At 45.3% G+C, this 20,450-nt stretch overlaps 1 protein-coding gene across 1 annotated transcript in view; it reads left to right on the forward strand.

The window, feature by feature from the left end:
- Positions 1-20,450, forward strand: part of LOC121856161 — a 62,593-nt gene that overhangs the window by 5,933 nt on the left and 36,210 nt on the right. The window contains exon 2 of the mRNA XM_042351480.1: positions 17,925-17,993. Within this exon, the coding sequence (XP_042207414.1) occupies positions 17,991-17,993 (3 nt within the window). The 5' untranslated portion in view covers positions 17,925-17,990. The remainder of the gene's footprint in view (positions 1-17,924; positions 17,994-20,450) is intronic.

Raw genomic sequence — 20,450 nt, forward strand, 5'->3', positions numbered from 1 at the left:
CACATATGTAAGCTGACCCACATGCAACGTGTGTATGTGTGTGTGTGTGTGTGTATGTATGATGAAATTTATTTTTTTCTCAATGGATGGTATTTTCTCAGGTGGAAAATTTTTTCTCAGGTAGGTAATTTTTCTCAGGTGGGTAATTTCTGTCCTCAGGTAGGTAATTAGCATGGTAGTGTAGGATATTTACACTACGTTGAGAATATCATGGTCGTCTACCTCCAACGAAAGCAGGTGGTAGTGTCATGGTTTGGTGGTGAATTATTGCATGGTGTGGGTGGTAGTGTGAATGGTGTGGATAGTGATGATGTGGGTAGCGGCAAGTTATCAAGCAAAAAAATATCTAAAACAAATTCTTAAGCTCTTTATAAAATTTCAAAAAATCTTTCTAATTACGTAATAAAAGAATTAATTATCTATCATATTTTTTTTTTATTCAATTCCATTATCCCTTTCAAGACCAGTAATTTACATAATGGTCGAAATAACTGGATGACAACAAGGGCGGAAGACTGTCAACAAGGGCGTAAGACTGTCAAGGAGAAGACTGTCAACAAGGGCGTAAGACTGTCAACAAGGGAGACTGTCAACAAGGGAGGAAGACTGTAACAAGGAGGAACTGTCAACAAGGGCGGAAGACTGTCAACAGGGCTGGAGACTGTCAACAAGGGAGAAGACTGTCAACAAAGGGAAAGATTGTCAACAAGGAAGACTGTCAACAAGGGCGGAAGACTGTCAACAACAAAGGAGAAGACTGTCAACAAGGGAGGAAGACTGTCAACAAGGGCGTAAGACTGTCAACAAGGCAAGACTGTACAGGCGTAAGACTGTCAACAAGGCTCCTGCCCACCACAACAGCTGCCCCCATAATTATTGTTACTCATTCGTAGTCACGGTAAACAGACATTGGGTGTCACTCGGCCACTCACCTGCTGAAAATTATCCGGCGAGTGTCTCTATAATGTGTATAGTAAATAGCCCGTGGTATAGCTTACATGAAGAAATAACCAATGGTATAGCTTATGTGTACAGTAAATAGCCGTGGTATAGCTTACATGAAGAGGAAATAGCCTATGGTATAGCATGTGTATAGTAAATACCGTGGTATAGCTTAGAAGAAATAGCCTATGGTATAGTTTATGTATAGTGCCCTTAGTATACATGAAAGAATAAATAGTTATGTTTGTGTATAAAATAGCGTGGTATAGCTTACATGAAGAAATAGCCTATTTGTAAACATGTGTATAGTAATACTATAAATGAAATAACCTAGGTATAGTTTATGTGTATAGTAAATGGCCGTGTATAAACATAGAAATAACCAATGGTAGTTTATGTATAAACAGCGTTATAGCTTACATGAGAGAAATAGCCTAATGGTATAACATGTTATTATAGTAAATAGTGGTAAGCTTACAGAGAAATAGCCTATGGTATAGCTTATGTGTATAGTAAATAGCCCGTGGTCTTACAGAAGAGAAATAGCCAATATAGTTTAATATATACATGGCCGTGGTATAGCTTACAGAGAAAATAGCCTATGGTATAGCTTATGTGTATAGTAAAATAGCCCGTGGTATAGCTTACATGAAGAGGAAATAGCCAATGGTATAGTTTATGTGTACAGTAAATAGCCCGTGGTATAGCTTACATGAAGAGGAAATAGCCAATGGTATAGTTTATGTGTACAGTAAATAGCCCGTGGTATAGCTTACATGAAGAGGAAATAGCCAATGGTATAGTTTATGTGTACAGTAAATAGCCCGTGGTATAGCTTACATGAAGAGGAAATAGCCAATGGTATAGTTTATGTTATGTGTATAGCAAATAGCCCGTGGTATAGCTTACATGAAGAGGAAATAGCCAATGGTATAGTTTATGTGTACATTAAATAGCCAGTGATCCGGCCTTTATCCATGGCAAGAATTATCAAAGATGAAATATCACTAACAGGTCCGTATAATCCTAAGATCGTTACGTTAGTTTAGGTTAAGTTAGGCTCAAGGCGCTAACGTTAAAAATAAAAGTGAATAGGTTCGCAGTCCCGTTCGTGGTTCTCGGTTTCCTCCTTGGCGCGGAATTATTCGTTTAGAAATCGCGGGGAATTCTCAGCCTCTCATTGGCTAAGCAGGAAGGAAGAAAACCGTTCAACCAATCAGAGATTAGAACTGCATATGAGGAGTGTTTTTACTGAGTGACGTCATAACTAAACCATAACAATTGGCTCTTCGTTCCTGCCATTCATTCGTCGCTAAAGTGTATCAACGACCAAACAAAGCAGAAGAATTCTATCTGAAATCTGGCAGGAAGGAAATAGTTAAACCGATTGGATGTTAACACTGCATGTGAGTGGTGTTTTAACTAGTTGGCGCCAGTTTTAAGTTAGCCAATAATGTTAGCGGGGGCGGCAGGTGGAAGCGTTTCCGGCGATGTGGTCGGTTATTACACTTGGAGTGGAACGATCTCCAGCTACGATTCCCTTAACGTGATCTGAATTATCCCATTACAATAAACAACTATATATTAAAACTACATAAAATACCATAAATAAAACCTTATATTTTATCCTAGAGATTAAAAATAACCTTAATGAATCAGTAAAAAGTATGAAAGCGTGAGAGATGAACACAATGAAACCGTAGTCCGAGTCGCGTGAGATGATTAGGAGGCGAGGCGGGGTGGGAGAGGCCAGGGAGCGGAAACCCAGCTCAGAGCTCCTTCACTGAGGCAACTTCCAAGTAATGGTCGCGTCATAGCGTAACTCTCTCTCTCCTTACCATCCCCGCACCCCAGACATACACACTCACCCTACATGTGTGTGTGTGTGTGTGTGTGTGTGTGTGTGTCAGTCTTACAACACGAGAATCACTTAAAACACATAAATACTACCACCAATATATTTCCCCTTGACATAAACTCAAACATAGATGTGATGTAAATATAACTTAGATAAATAAACATATTTAATACGATTTACTTAAGAAGCATTGATTGAATTATACGAAGGTCAGATGAGGTTAGGTTAGGTTAGGTTTGCGTTCTGGTCATCTTCACTATGCCTCGCCGCCCGCCTAACCCTTCCGGAACTTACATTAACACCGTCGCTCTTGTTAGAGATTAATCCTTGGGTGGTGGTGGGGGGAGTGGAGTGGTGGTGGTGGTGAAGTGGAGTAATTAGTGGGGGGTAGGTGGTGGTGGGGAGTAGGTGGAGTGAGGTGGTGGTGGGGGGGTGGTGGGTGGTGGTGGTGGTGGGGGGGGTAGGTGGTGGTGTGGTGGGGGTAGGTGTGGTGGTGGTGGGGTAGGTGGTGGTGGTAGGTGGTGGTGGTGGGGGGTGGGTGGTGATGGGGGTAGGTGGTGGGGGGGGGGAGGAGGTGGTGGGGGGGTGGGTGGTGGTGGGGTACAGAGGTGGTGGTGGTGGTGGGGGTACAGAAGGTGAGTGGCGTGGTATAGACCAAATGGTGGAGTTAAAGGGGGGCTGGGTTAAGATCCTTTGAGCTTTGGGGCTGTTTGGGGGCGTAGGTCAGCGTTGACATAAGAGGGGGCGTGGGGCTGTGAGTGGAGTAGAGAACAAGGTGTGGGGCTGTGATTGGGTAGGAACAAGGTGTGGGAGCTGGCAGGCAGGTAGGAACAAGGCGTGGGGCTGTGATTGGAGGTAGGGAGCACAAGGCGTGGGGGCTGTGATTGGAGGTAAGAACAAGGCGTGGGGGCTGTGATTGGAGGTAGAACAAGGCGTGGGGGCTGTGATTGGAGGTAGGAACAAGGCGTGGGGACTGAATATGCGTCAGAAACGAACCTAAATAATAGTACTAAGAGTCAAAGTACAGTGCTGTGATCATACGACAAGACACACAGGCGCTGGATAATTTCACACACCAGCGTTGAAATCACTGGCAGCCATTCAGTGGTTTGAGGGGAAGGGAGGGGTAGGAGGGGAGGGGGAGGGGAAGGGGGAGGGAGGAGAGAGTTGGGGAGAGGGAGAGGAAGAGTGGAGGAGGGAAGAGGAGGAGGGTAGGGGAGGGGTCAGCTAGTGAAACCGTTTACACAGCCTGTTGTGGACATTACGTGTTATGAACTAATAAATAAGTATTAATTCAATTCCTCTCCTTCCCCCCTCCTCTTCCTCTCTTGTCTTCCTCCTCACCCCCCCCCTCCTCTACATGGTACCCCTCACCCCTCCTCTCCCCCATCCCCTCCACCCTCTTTTGTTTCACGGCGTTTTTACCCTGTGTTGCCGAGGTGCAGTATCCTTAACTTAAGTCCTGGTTAGGTTAGGTTAGGTTAGGTAGGGTTAGGTTAGGTTGGGTTGGGTTGGGTTAGGTTGGGTTAGGTTAGGTTGGGTTAGGTTGGGTTAGGTTGGGTTAGAATTGGGATTAGGTTAGGTAGGGTTAGGTTAGGTTGGGTTGGGTTGGGTTAGGTTGGGTTAGGTTAGGTTGGGTTAGGTTGGGTTAGGTTGGGTTAGGTTAGGTTGGGTGAAGGATATGGTGTCTTGGTAATGGTTAAAGGGGACGTAAGAATATAAGAGACGGGGAAAAAAGAGGATGATCGATACAAGACAGAGAGAATCGTGGCCCAAGGCGTTAGGGGAAAAAATCTGTCTCGGTGCGTCAATCAGAACTCTTGACAGCTACAGTCCCTTTCACTAGTGCGTTTACAGGGGTGCGTTTACAGGGGTGTGTTTACAGGGGTGCATTTACAGGGGTGCGTTTACAGGGGTGCATTTACAGGGGTGTATCTACAGGGTGCGTTAACAGGGGCTCGTCAGGTTTGGTACAGTGTCGTAACCCTGTGTTTGTTTACATTCAACAGAAGGAAACTCACAATAGTAAACATAATAAGGAATCAAAGTAAAACAAAAATAAAACAAATATCTCAAAGTAATGATTTATGGAATGTTTATATACCGAGCCCCTGTAAACGCACTAGTGAAGGGGACTGTACCATACTTAGATGCCAGATAAAGTTAATCTAAAAAGGGAGGGAGGGGGTAGGAAGGGAAAGGGGTAAAGGTAGAGAGAGAGAGGAGAAGAGAAAGGTAAGGGGAGGAAATAGGAGAGAAAGGGTAAGTGAAGGTACGAAGGAGGAGAAAAGCTAAAGGAAGAGAAGAGAGAATAGAAAGAACGAAAGAGAGTGAGAGAGAGAGGAAGAATAAAATTGTACCATATTCTAACACCGCCGACTCATCAGGTAAGGTCAGCCAGTCTCAGGCCACGTAGAGCGAGAGTTGAAGTTGACCTCCTTGATAATTAAACTAAGTTGAGATTGAAAGTTGAATTGAGAGTGGAGGTAGAGTAGTGGTGGTGGTGGTTGTTGTTGTTGTTGTGGTGGTGGTGGTGGTAGTAGTTGTGATGGTGGTAGTAGTTGTGATGGTAGTAGTTGTGGTGGTGGTGGTGGTAGTAGTAGTGATGGTAATAGTTGTGGTGGTGGTAGTAGTAGTAGTAGTTGTGATGGTGGTAGGTGGTGGTGGTGGGTGTGGCGTTGCTAGCGTTCACTGACACTAGCAGCCAGGCGGGACCCCAGGCTACCCGGCGCGCACCTCCACTCTCCTCCCTCTACCTCCCCCCTTCCCCCTCCATCTATATTACTATTATCGTTATTATTACTACACAATAATTATTACTATTACTCTTTCCCACGATCTTTAAAAATATAACACACACACACACACACACACACACACACCTACACCTGAAGGAGACTCGAACCCTGGTACTCTCGCTAACATAAATGAAACAAGACGGAAGCAGTTAGTAGAAGAACAATGATACGCACTGTTCCCCGTTCCCCTGTTCCCCATTTCTCCGTTCCCCTGTTCCCCGTTCCCCTCCCAGTTCCCCATCCGTTCCCCCCTCCCTAGTTAGTGATTCACAATACCAGCGTAATCATTGACTGTTATAAACACCTCCATTACGCCGTAAGGGACCTTGATTTAATTAACTCTGTTCCTGTACCGAGGTCATACCAGGTGGCGCCATCTTGGGTTATTCTTCTTTCATATTTATTCCATTTCTTTCATCGTTTCTACCATTTCTTTCACATTTACTTCATTTTCTTTCATACAAATTTTCTTTCAAACAAATTTTCTTTCATCCTTAGTCCAATTTCGTTCACCTTTATCCGTTTTCTTAGGCTGGGTTGGGTTAGGTTAGGTTAGGTTAGGCTGGGTTGGGTTAGGTTAGGTTAGGCTACGCTAGTTTAGGTTTGGTTAGGTTAGGTTAGATCTGACCTCTTAAGATTCTTCGATACGGGCGATTAGCTTCTCTGCACACACGATAATCAAACACAACCGCATCTAAACATCACAATGACAAACACCAGCATACGTGACTTCACCTGGAAAATTCGGTTAATGTAAATACAAAATGATTCGCTTTACATCCCAGTGTTGACAATACCCGGAGTTGGCTTCGGTTCACTGAGCAGTTCGGGTAGGGTTTTCATTACAGGTGCTGGGTCATCAATGTAACGTCAATGTGTATACCTTTACGGCTCCTAACACCTGCTGCAGTAGTTCTATCTAACACCTCAACACCTGGCTATAGTAGTTCTAACACCTCAACACCTGCTACAATAGTTCTAACACCTCAACACCTGGCTATAGTAGTTCTAACACCTCAACACCTGCTACAATAGTTCTAACACCTCAACATCTGGCTATAGTATTTCTAACACCTCAACACCTGCTACAATAGTTCTAACACCTCAACACCTGGCAATAGTAATTCTCACACCTGGCTATATTTTTTTTTAATCGGCTATTTATGAATTTAATCGAATTTTTCCCAAGTTTTAAACGAATTACCATAGATATTACTGTTGTTGTTTGGTTATTATTCGTAAATTTCACTCGATCGTTCATATGTTTTAATCTATCTTTCTCAATTCTTAGTATCTAAAGCTGTCTACACTGCTCCCTAACCTAACCTAAACCTAACCTTAATCTAACCTAATCTAACCTAAACCTAACCTAACCTAACCTAATCTAACCTAATCTAACCTAAACCTAACCAGTTCTGATCCATTTATTTTCCTTTCACGAGTCGACTTGTTTGGACAGTGATCCCAACAGCTATAAGGCTCCACTGAGTTAAGGCTCCACTGAGTTAAGGCTCCACTGAGTTAAGGCTCCACTGAGTTAAGGCTCCACTGAGTAAAGGTTCCACTGAGTTAAGGTTCCACTGAGTTAAGGCTCCACTGAGTTAAGGTTCCACTGAGTTAGAGTTCCACTGAGTAAAGGTTCCACTGAGTTAAGGCTCCACTGAGTTAAGGCTCCACTGAGTTAATTGTGTTATTTTGTTCTTTATCTGTTATTTATGTTCTAAGGCTGTCAGGTCAGATGTTCTCTAGCCGTAGGTCGGAATAGGGCCTGTCACCGCTACCCTAACCAAACCCAACCTAACCAAACCCTACCCTACCCTAACCAAACCCAACCTAACCAAGCCCAACCTAACCAAACCCAACCTACCCTAACCAAGCCCAACCTAACCAAGCCCAACCTACCCTAACCCAACCCTAGACCTAAAATAAGGGCCTCATTATACCTTACGCCATCTGGATTCTCATAATTTGAAAACCTCAACTTCTGTGATTTTTAGGGATTTTAGGTCCGCGTGTCCCTAAAAAAAAAAAACACAGGGACTTTAAAATTACGCACTTTTAAATTACCTCTTGTTATGACGAGTCCCATCCAAACATTTTTAAATTATCTAAAGTAAAAAAAAATCACATTCAAGCTATGTATGTTACTCCTTGTTATCAGAGGCGTGTTATCAGAGACGTTATCAGAGGCGTGTTATCAGAGGCGTGTTATCAGAGGCGTGTTATCAGAGGCGTGTTATCAGAGACGTTATCAGAGGCGTGTTATCAGAGGCGTGTTATCAGTGTTATCGAGGTGTGTCGTGGCGTATCAGGGGCGTGTTATCAGGGCGTGTTATCAGAGGCGTGTGTCGTGGCGTGGCAGAGGTCCCGTTAAACCCCGCGTCGACTCGTGGAGGTTCAGACAGGCATCGTGTGGGCGGCGCCGGGCCTCTTTGTACCCACGTCAGAGGGGCCCTTAAGTAACCCCCCAACCCACCTCCCCGCGTGTCATTCCCTCCGCTGCTCACTCAACCTTGGCTCACTCTACCTGTTGCCTCCACTGTGACACCTGTCTTTCATGGCCAGGTGTATATGTATGACGGGGGGTTCCTTCTTTGTACACCTGTCCTTCATGGCCAGCTGTACCCATCCATCCATCTCTCTATCCACCTATCTACTGACCTACCTACTTATCTATCCATCCATCCATCTACTAATCCACCTATCCATCTACCTATCGACCCATTTATCTATACAACTTAATATTGTGGTTAGGCTAAGTAGTCCAATGGTAATTTTTCCTGACCTAACTAAAGGGAGGCTGTGTGTGTGTGTGTGTGTGTGTGTGTGTGTGTGTGTTCCATGATGATCCTAGACGAGGGAGAGGTTCCGTAGGCTACTTTCTCTCCACTCTCACTCACGTTCCACCATATTAGACGGAACAAACTAATAAGCGTTACTTTAATTTCTTATTATCTTTTACCTTAATAAAACAAAAAAATAAAAATAATAATAAAAAAATAATAATAAAAAAAATAAAATAAAATTATCACGGTAATACAAAAAAAAAAACACAATTTCTCCATAACCAAACTAATTATTTCCTGTCTCTTTACCTTCTGGCTGTCGAAAAACACAAAACAAAACCACGGGGGCCTAAAGTACCTTATTTACGACTCATATCCGCAACACAGGTGAGTCCCGCAACACCTGCCTCCACCTGGTCAATTAGGGGGGAGTGGTTGTCAAGTCACCTGGGCACCATTATCTTACCTGTAGTTTTTGTAATGGTAATGGCCAACTTACAATGGTTATGGTGGTCGAGGTGGGAGGTTTGCATGCCGAAGGGGGTGAGGGAGGAAGGAGGAGCCTACATTGTCCCTACACCTGTTCTCCTTTTTACTCCTCCTTCCTCCTCCCGTGGGTGTTTCTTATTCTCCTATACTCCGATTCTACCGACTTAGGACACACACACACACACACACACACACTCACACCGACACAGTAACCCACAAATACACACCTTCATACCATTCAACTTTACATACATACATACATACATACATACATACATACATACATACATACATACATACATACATAGCATCCACCGACGTATCGACAAGCTGTACGATATAGCATACGACTAAATTACCTGTGCTGACGATGGTGTTTCCAGTAAGTGGTCGAGAGGTAACGAGACACCCACTCTCCTACCACCTGTTCCTTAGTTCAACTCTGTTTATTTTCCACCACCTGTCCGACGCTCTGATATTTCCTGACAACACCAATTAAAGTTACGACTTGACGCATGGCAGATATGGTGAATTTAAGAGGATTTGTGGTTTAACCCTTTGAGGACGATGGTTTAACCCTTTTAGGACGATGTTTTAACCCTTTCAGGACGATGGTTTAACCCTTTATGGACGATGGTTTAACCCTTTGTGGAGGATGGTTTAACCCTTTGGGGACGATGGTTTAACCCTTTGAGGACGATGGTTCAACCCTTTTAGGACGATGGTTTAACCCTTTCAGGACGATGGTTTAACCCTTTGAGGACGATGGTTTAACCCTTTGAGGACGATGGTTTAACCCTTTTAGGACGATGGTTTAACCCTTTATGGACGATGGTTTAACCCTTTGAGGACGATGGTTTAACCCTTTATGGACGATGGTTTAACCCTTTGAGGACGATGGTTTAACCCTTTGGGGACGATGGGTTAACCCTTTATGGACGATGGTTTAAATCTTTGTGGAGGAGTTCAACCCTTTAAAGACGATGGTTTAAAGATTTTGTGGACGATGCTTTAACCCATTGTCGACGAGTTAAACCCTTTAAGAACAATAGTTTAACCCTTTGTGGAGGATGGTTTAACCCTTTGAAGACGATGGTTTAACCCTCTAGGACTCAAAGGGTTAAGCAGATGCAACTTAAATTAGACTGATGTTAAACAAATGCAACCTCCATATAACGAACTGTATAGAGATGAAAGTCCGTTACATCGAGGGTCCGTTAGATGTGAATCCTCCCCCATCTAACGGATTATATGAGAAATGTCCGTTATCAGGAGGTATCACTGTACTTAGGGGGGGAAGGGGGAGGGGGAGGGGTAGAGCAAAGGGGAAGGAGGGGAGAGGGGAAGGTAAAGTGAAGGGGAGAGAGGGAGGGTAAAACAAAGGGGAAAAGGAGGGAGAGGGGGGAGGGTGAAGCAAGGGGAGAAGGGGAAGGGGAGGGTAAGAGCAAAAGGGGGGAAGGGGAGAGGGAGTGGAAACCAAGGGAAGGGGAGTGAGCAAAGGGGAGAGGGAGAGGGTTAAAACAAGGGGGAGAGGGATGGGAAACAAAGGGAGGGAAGGGGGAGAGGGGGAGGGAGTAGAGCAAGGGGGGAAGGGGGAGGGGTAAGAGCAAGGGAGGGGGAGGGTAAGAGCAAGGGAGAAGGGAGAGGGATTAAGAGGAGAAGGGGAGAGGGGTAAGAGCAAAGGGGGATAAGGGGAAGGAATGAGATAAGGAGGAAAGGAAATAAAAGGGGGGATGGGTGAGAGTGGACGGGAAGGGAGAAGGAGGGAAAATGGGTGAAGGAGGAAGAAAAATGGAAAGGGGAGGGCGAGAAGAAACGAAGGGAAGGGGGGTGGCTCCTTGTAAACAACCTCTAAGGTGTGAATACAGGTTATACTAAACGGTGGATGAAGGTCGACTTTCTAGTTACTGATATAAGATTGACGACCGTATTGTGTGTGTGTGTGTGTGTGTGTGTGTGCGTGTACGTGTGTGTGTGTATCTTATTTTTCCCAACTAAAGCTATATAACCACCCATCTACCACCACTAATAACCTACCAGCAACTACTACCACAATCTCCCACCTACTACAACCCACTACCATCTCCCTCCACCTACCACCATCATCACTACCACCACCACCTACCAGCCACCAGCACCAGCAGATGACCTCGGCCAACCCAACAGGTCTGCCCGGGAAGGTACATAACGGATCTGCCATATTAGCTCCCGGTGCCAACTACAATTTACCACCTCCCTCTCAAGCCCCTCTCCCTACCCACTCCCTCTCAACTCCACATCCTCCCTCCCTCCTTCCCAACCCCTCTCCTTCCCCCCTCTCCCCTTCCCAAACTCTCCAGAACAGGTTTCCCCTCCTTCTTCCCCCCCTCATGGATAGTAAGCCCCCCCTGCACTCCCTCACCCCCACTGCACCGCACCCACTAGGGGGATCATACTCGTGCCCGCTGTCTCGCTTGGTATGTGATTCGTGGTTTTTACCCAGTGTTTTGATTCGGTGATTTCTTGTTATTGTGTGATTAGCGATGTGATTGGGTGAAGCTTTAGTGTGATTCGGTGTTTTTTTTACCTGATGTGATTCGCTAGTTTATAAGATTCGCTAGTCTATAAGATTCGTAATGGCTATTTAACTAGGTATATGAAGAACCCTTTTTGGTATGTGATTCAGGAAGATTCACAAGATTCGTTCAATGATTCGTTCGATTCGGTTCAGTGTTTAATCAGTTGAAGTTTGTGTTCAATGTTCAATAGTCTATGGAACAGATAAGCCTTAATACCTGTGTTTATATACATGCTGGAATATTTCAACACAAAAATGCAACCTGACTGCATGCAACTCTGAAAACTCACTACCATTATCCTGGTCACCGATACCCATTATCATCCCCCCATAACCACCATTTTCACACTCACTACCATTTATCTACCACCATTGGCTTCTATCATCATCTACCACAACCACCATCTCCCCTTCACTACCACCATTACCACTACCTTCACTATAACCATACATACATACATACATACATACATACATACATACATACATACATACAAAACCTCGGCCAAATTCTACTTCCATGCTAAAAAAATCCTCAAGTAAATGAAAGAAAAGTTACGGACGCACAAAGGGACGCACAGACGCACGAACGGACGCACAGACGCATAAACGGACGCACAGACGCATAAACACTGACATAAACACACACAGAGGAACAGCATACACTACATATCTCCCAAATTATATACATATAACAATTAGGGCGTAAACGATAAAGGTTACACCCAGAATATAAGCCTTGTGGGCGGCTTGTGGGCGGATTCTGTAACCAGTAAGCCAGGAGACGCCCTTAGCACCCTTCTTTACCGTGGGCATCTCTCTCTCTCTCTCTCGGTCCGGTCTGAGTGCTGCCTAGGGTAGTTAGGTTGAGTCCCAATACATCGTACTCAAAGGGTTAAAACATCATACTCAAGGGACATCATACTCAAGGGTTAAACATCATACTCAACGGGTTAACATCATACTCAAAGGTTCATCATACTCAAGGGTTAAAACATCATACTCAAAGGGTTAAAACATCATACTCAACGGGTTAAAACATCATACTCAACGGGTTAAAACATCATACTCAACGGGTTAAACATCATACTCAAGGGGTTAAACATCATACTCAACGGGTTAAAACATCATACTCAACGGGTTAAACATCATACTCAACGGTTAAAACATCATATAAGGGTTAAAACATCATACTCAACGGGTTAAAACATCATACTCAAAGTGTTAAAACATCATACTCAACAGGGTTAAAACATCATACTCAACGGGTTAAACATCATACTCAAAGTGTTAAACATCATACTCAACGGGTTAAAACATCGTACTCAAAGGGTTAAAACATCATACTCAAAGTGTTAAAACATCATACTCAACGGGTTAAAACATCATACTCAAAGTGTTAAAACATCATACTCAAGGGTTAAACATCGTACTCAAAGGGTTAAAACATCATACTCAAAGGGTTAAAACATCATACTCAACGGGTTAAAACATCATACTCAACGGGTTAAACATCATACTCAAAGTGTTAAAACATCATACTCAACGGGTTAAAACAAACATCATACTCAAAGGGTTAAAACATCATACTCAAAGGGTTAAAACATCGTACTCAAAGGGTTAAAACATCATACTCAACGGGTTAAAACATCGTACTCAAAGGGTTAAAACATCATACTCAACGGGTTAAAACACAGGTACCATACAGACACAAGATATAATCACACTTGATAGAAAATACAACTAGAACGGATGAATAAAAAGTGAATGTAAGATAACAAGAGATAACAAGAGTGAGAAAGAGAGATGAAATTGAGATAACAAGAGATAACAAGAGTGAGAAGAGATAGAATGTGAGATAACAAGAGTGAGAAGAGATAGAATGTGAGATAAGAAGCAGAAGAAAGAAAGAAGAAACTAATGAGGAATATAATAAGAGACAAGAACCTGATAAATACATAATGAGAATGGATGAATAAGAGAGAATGTGAATAAATAAGATGAATAAGACAGAATGTGAATAAATAGATGGAAATTAAAACCAGAAAGGAAGTAAAATATAATAAGAATAGAGGAAACGACAGATCACACGGACATACATACATACATACATACATACATACATACATACATACATACATACATACATACATACACCTCATACACACACAAGCACACCTTCGAGGACGACCTGTATCCTATGCCAATAATCATGTGTAACGGAAGATTGGGCACTCCACCCTCTACACAAATACCTACCCCTCCCTCCTCCTCTCCACCCCCACCAATACTCCTCACCTCACCAACACCTCACTATCACCACCTACCCATCACCTCCAACACACCCCACCAACCCCCGCCTCCAACCCCACCAACACCGTCCACCACACTCACCCTCCTCCCCCTCCAACCCCCCTTTTGGGAAGAACGAGGACAACTACAACATACATCTTGTTTCCACTCATGAATCCTTCCTCCTCCCCCCCTCTCTCTCTCTATATATATATTTACAGTAAGCTAAACCGGATGAAGTTTTATGTGGTAAGAGCTTTATTTCAGGTTTATGTCACATACAGTAAGCTTAGGTTAGTCAGTTAGATACGTCCTCACATCAGAGTCAAAACTTACGTAAAAAATCTCCGAGATTCTGTATCATACCTTAAGTCAGCCCAGATATGCTCTCACATTACCAGTTACGGGAAAGAAATTACATACAGTCCTCCTTCACTTCGTAAGTATAGGCTCGCATGTTGTGTGCAGTGTCGTAACCTTGTGTTTGTTTACATAGACAGAAGGAAAATTACAATAGTAAACATAATAAGGAATCAGTAAAACAATATTAAAACAAACATCTCAATGTAATGATCTGTGGAATGTTTATATGACGAGCCCCTGTAAACGCGCTAGTGAAGGGGACTGTACCATACTTAGCAGATAGATACGTGTTGTGTTGTGTTGTGGTGTTGTATTGTGTAGTGCTGTTGTATTATGTGTTGTGTTGAGTTCTGTTGTGTCATGCTGTGTTGTGTTGTATGGTGTTGTGTTGTATGGTGTTGTGTTGCGTTGTATACTGATGGGTGAGGTGACAAGTAGGGATGGTTCAAAGGAGTGGTGGTAGACCCGGTGTTATTATATACAAATGAAGGTCTTACACTTGCACAATAGTTTAGAACGTGTGTGTGTGTGTGTGTGTGTGTGATGTAGTTCTTTATACATATGTGTGTACTTATAGTTTGCACACACACACACACACACACACACACTAACCCACTGGATTACTGGATTCCCAAAACCTCTTGCATCAATATTTCCTTCGACATCACATAATCAGGACGCCCGATTGTCCCTACAACTTAAACGGGTCAAGGGTGGTAGTTTAACCCTTTAACGATGATAGGAGGGTAAAACATAGTCCTTAAAGGGTTAAATCATCGTCCTCAAAGGGTTAAATCATCGTTCTCAAAGGGTTAAATCATCGTCCTGAAAAGGTTCAATGGAGTAGAATTTGCACTGAAGGGAAGAGGAGAAAGGAGAGGAAGGGAGGAAAGGGAGGGGGGGGGAGAGGAAAGGAAGGGAGCGGAGGAGAGGAAAGGAGGGGAGCGGAGGGGAGAGGAAAGGAAGGGAGCGGAGGAGGAGGAGGGGAGCGGAGGAGAGGAAGGTGAAGAAGGGGAGAGGAGGAGAGAGAAGGAGCCAACACACAGTGATCACATACGGAGGGAGGAGAGAGAGAAACAGAAAGGGAGAAGGGAGAGAGGAGGAAGGTGAAGGGGGGAGACGGGAGGGGAGGAAGGGAGCTAGTACACGGTGATCACAGAGATAATGGATCACATCCTGCTATTGCGTCAATGTCTCTACAGAGTGGCCACCTACTACACCTCCTGCAGCAGTGGATATGAAGAGAGAGAGAGAGAGAGAGAGAGAGAGAGAGAGAGGGGTGTGTAAGAGTGTGTGAATATTTCAGGTAAGCTTAGCATCTGACACACACACACACACACACCACTCTCCTCACGCCCCTATATCCACCACCCACACACACCGGGGGAAAAATGAAAGTGTGTGAGACGAGACAAAACTAAAAGGAGGGAGGCCCTACCCACATTTCACCTACTGGAGGGGGAGGGTGAGGAGGGAGGAGGGGTGAGAGGAAGGGGAGGGTGATGGGGGAGGTCAGAGAGGTCATGAGTGTTACGACATAAGGCATCAATGGGGTGGGGTGAGGTGGTGGGGAGGGAGAGGGGATAGGGAGGGGGGGGGGTGCTGCATGTTGCAAGGAATCTCAGATTACTGTGCCAAAGGGCTCTCTCTCCAGACAAAAATTCAAGGGTGGCTGCATCCGAAAATCGTCATGACTGCGTAACCAACACACACACACACACACACACACACACACACACACACACACACACACACACACACACACACACACACACACACACACACACACACACACACACACACACACACACACACACACACACACACACACACACACACACACACACACACACACACACACACACACACACCAACACACAGGTATGATAACAGCGTAAGATCACCTAGATAATAAAACACAATATACAAAATATCCTCCCTGCCTGTCTCCTCCTCCTGTCTCCTCCCTGCCTGTCTCCCTCCCCTGCTGTCTCTCTCTCCTGTCTCCCCAGCCTGTCTCCCTCCCTGCCTGTCTCCTTCCTTCCCCAGCCCACCTCTGCCTGCCCCTGACACCCTGAGCGGAAGGAGCAGACAGGAGGTAAGGAGGGAGGGAGGGAGCAGGAGGGGAAGGACAGACAGAGGGGAGCAGGAGGGAGGGGAGGGGAGGGAGCAGACAGGGGGAGGGAGCAGGGGAGGGTGTGAAGGGACAGGGGAGGGGGAAGGAGCAGGAGGAGGGAAGGGAGCAGGAGGAAGCAGCAGACGGAGGAAGGCAGCAGAGAAGGGAGGGGCAACAGACAGGAGGGAAGCAGCAGACAGGGAGGGAAGCAGCAGACAGGGGAGGGAAGCAGCAGACAGGAGGGAAGCAGCAGACAGGGAGGGAAGCAGCAGACAGGAGGAAGCAGCAGACAGGAGGGAAGCAGCAGACAGGGAGGAAGCAGCACAGGGGAGGGAAGCAGACAGGGAGGAAAGCAGCAGACAGGAGGGAAGGGCAGACAGGGAGGGAAGAGCAGACAGAGGGAAGACAGACAGGGGGAAGCAGCAGACAGGGGAGGGAAGCAGCAGACAGAGGGAAGAGCAGACAGAGGCAGCAGACAGGAGGGAAGCAGCAGACAGGGAGGGACAGCAGACAGGGGAGGAAGCAGCAGACAGGGAGGGAAGCAGCAGACAGGGAGGGAAGCAGCAGACAGGGAGGGAAGCAGGCAGACGGGAGGAAAGCAGCAGACAGGAGGAAGCAGCAGACAGGAGGACAGCAGACAGGGAGGGAAAAGGCAAGACAGGGAGGGAAGCAGCAGACAGGAGGAAGCAAGGCAGAGGGAGGAAGCAGACAGGGAGGAAGCAGCAGACAGGAGATAGGACATTTTCCTTACACCCTATAATTATTACTGGTTACATTGTATGTTAATATACGGTATATCATGTTCAATCAGTATTCAAGTTCAGCTTAGTATAGTATTTGTTCAGCTTAGTATAGGAGTGTCAGCTTAGTATAGTGAGGTTCGGCTTGGTATAGTGAGTGCAGCTTAGCATAGTGAGGTTCCAGCTTAGCATAGTGAGGGTTCAGCTTAGTATAGTAGAGTGTTCGCTTAGTATAGTGAGTGTTCAGCTTAGTATAGTGAGTGTTCGGCTTAGTATAGGAGAGTGTTCAGCTTAGTATAGTGAGTGTTCAGCTTAGTATAGTGAGTGTTCAGCTTAGTATAGTGAGTGTTCAGCTAGTATAGTGAGTGTTCAGCTTAGCATAGTGAATGTTCAGATTAGTATAGCGAGTGTTCGCAGTTTAGCATAGTGAATGTTCAGCTTAACATAGTGAATGTTCAGCTTAGCATAGTGAATGTTCAGCTTAGCATAGTGAGTTCAGCTTAGGTAGTGAGTGTTCAGCTTAGTATAGTGAGTGTTCAGCTTAAACATACCCACACCCAAGGCTCAGTGTACCGAGTGTAGAACGGTAAGTACACAGTGTAGCAATAGAACCAGGGTGTAGTTGACCTTGTATAAGACTCCATGGTGATATATTATGCTCCACGTGTTATTATGCTCCAGGTGTTATGCTCACCTCCTGGCTTAGCTTGGCTTTCACTTTTTACAGCTATTTATATGTTTGTTTCTATGTCAGTTTAGTATTTATTTGTTTTGTGTTTGTAATGTCGTTTTGTTATTAAGATAGAGGAGATAAGGGGGGTGTGTGTGTGTGTGTGTGTGTGTGTGGGGTTGTGTGTGTGTGTGTGTGTGGGTGTGTGTGTGTGTGTCAATGTCCCCCTATCACCTTAATCTAACCTACCTAAACACTGCACTTTCCTGTAATTAAGACACAGGCACTAATTACACCCCCCCTCTACTTACAGGTGACACCTTGCACCTGTACAAAGTTTCACTAGCGGACAATGAACCGATAGAAAACGCCTAAGAAAATGGTAAGTGAAAATAAATTGTTTTACTAAAATTGTAATTAATATAAAATTACTATGATTTTAGGTACATATTTTCAGAGTGGATTTAAAGCTGAAACACACACACACACACACACACACACACACACACATCAACCTCTGACATTGTCCCAAATTTCCCTTCCATTACTCTAGGTCCGAACACACTCCAGGTTGTAGATTCCACGAAGCTCCTCGGCGTCACCATAGACAACAAATCCACTGGAAACCACACGTCAGTGAAGTTGTCAAACTTCAGTTTGCCCCACCTCCCTCCGCCGACTCAAGTCCTCGGAGTTCTGCACGAGCTCTCAGTGCGTTTACACATTCATACTTCCCAAGCTCACCCATGCCTCCCCCACCTGGTCTTCCTCCCTAAATGCCACACAACGTAAACACCTAGAAAAAGTGCAAAAGAGGGCATGCAAGATTATTCTCTCCCCTTCCTACTCCACATATCAAGAAGCGCTCAACACACTGACCCTTTCGACTCTCACTGACCATCACCACGGCCTCATCTGCAAATTTGGTAAGAAGCTTCTACACCATCCCCGACACCGGCCCCTACTACCACCTGAGATCCCCTGTCCGAGAATTGCTGTTCGACACCACAACCGCATCCAGCCCATACGTGCACGAACTGATCGCTATAAGAACAGCCCAGTCCCAACCATTGTAAAGATTATCAATAACATGTAATAAATCAGTGTATTCACTCCCAGTAAACACTGCTCCCTACACTGTCACTATGTTGAAATGAACTGTATTTTGAGCTGATCCCCATCTAAGTTACTATATGTCTTATTTGTGTCACTTTTTGTTACTTGTATATTATTTGCAATTCGTAACCCATTCCCCAAATATGTAAATCAGATATTTTCAGCCTTCTGTCACAAGCTCTTTCAATAAACCGTTAACACATACACATATTATTATTACATATATTATTATTACACACACACACACACACACACTTAACTGGTCAAGAATCTAGGGGTCTGGTCAACTAGGCAGACAGACCCCGAGCCTAATAGCCCTGTCCTATTGGGGCCCAAACCTAACCATTACACCATTACAGTAATAACCTTCTCTGAGCCAGTCCATATGGTTAGGTTATTAGGACTGAAACCCCCCCATTATAACCTGCCGGTCAAACAGCGCCTTAAATTCTCGAGGGTTTGAGAGTTAAAATAATCCCCGATTGGAAATTAGAGAGATGAGGGTTGCCATGTGGAGTAGACTTTACACTGAGACTCTAGCTTATCTTCAACTACTTGGTTCACTTAAGTTGCGACACTAACAACGTGTAACAAGGAGGGAGGGAGGGAGGGTGAGAGGGCAGTGTAACAAAGAGGGAGGGAGGGGAGGAGGGTGGGAGGGAAAGATAGAGGGAGAGAGGCAGGTAACAAGGAAGGAAGGAGAGAGGGAGGGTAGTGCTGAGGGTGAGAGGGCAGGTAACAAGGGAGGGGAGGGAGAGAGGGGAGGGTAGTAAGGGAGGGTGAGAGGCAGTGTAACAAGGAGGGAAGGAGAGAGGGAGGGTAGTAAGGAGGGTGAGAGAGCAGTGTAACAAGGAGGGAGGGAGGGAGGGTAGCAAGGAGGGTGGAGAGGTGGTGTAACAAGGAGGAGGGTGGGAGGGTAGCAAGGAGGGGTGGGGAGGGCAGGTAACAAGGGGAGGGTGAGGGTAGTAAGGAGGAGGCAGTGTAACAAGGAAGGAAGGAGAGAGGGAGGGTAGCAAGGAGGGTGGAGAGGGCAGTGTAACAAGGAGGGAGGGAGGGTAGGCAAGGGAGGGTGAGGAGGGCAGGTAACAAGGAGGGAAGGAGAGAGGGAGGGTAGCATAGAGGGGTGAGAGGGCAGTGTAACAAGGAGGGAGGGAGGGAGGGTAGCAAGGAGGGTGAGAGGGCAGTGTAACAAAGAGGGAGGGAGAGAAATAAAGAGGGAGGGAGGGAGAGAGGGAGGGTAGCAAGGAGGGAGGGAGAGAGGAAAGGGGAACAGAAATCACCCTGTCATGCTAGGGTGAAAGAAGCGATTTACCCTAAATAAACGAGCGGGTTACTTCACCTCATTGTCCCACGGGATAGGCTGTCACACTTCATTCTCCCCGCTTCCCTCCCCCTCCCCCTACCCTCCCCACCCTCTCTTTACGCCCCTTTAACTACCTCCCTCCCCTACCTCCATTCCCTAACCTAAACGAAAGCTTTTTTTTTCTCCTAGTACTGTCGTTTTTCAGATCCCAATGGGGGTTTATATAGAGTGACGCGTTCTATTTAATGGGACTATATCGAGCAGAAAATCCCACCCCACACACCCACATCCTCCCACACCCATCCCCCACCTCACAAAAAATAACCCATCCCAATACCACTAAGCCACTGTAACCCATCCCAATCACCTCATGGGTTGTTAGTCTACAGCTATGGGGTCATTGGGGAGTAATTAAAGTAT

This window comes from Homarus americanus, unplaced genomic scaffold (assembly GCF_018991925.1).
Source record: "Homarus americanus isolate GMGI-L3 unplaced genomic scaffold, GMGI_Hamer_2.0 scaffold48016, whole genome shotgun sequence".
NCBI lineage: Eukaryota > Metazoa > Arthropoda > Malacostraca > Decapoda > Nephropidae > Homarus > Homarus americanus.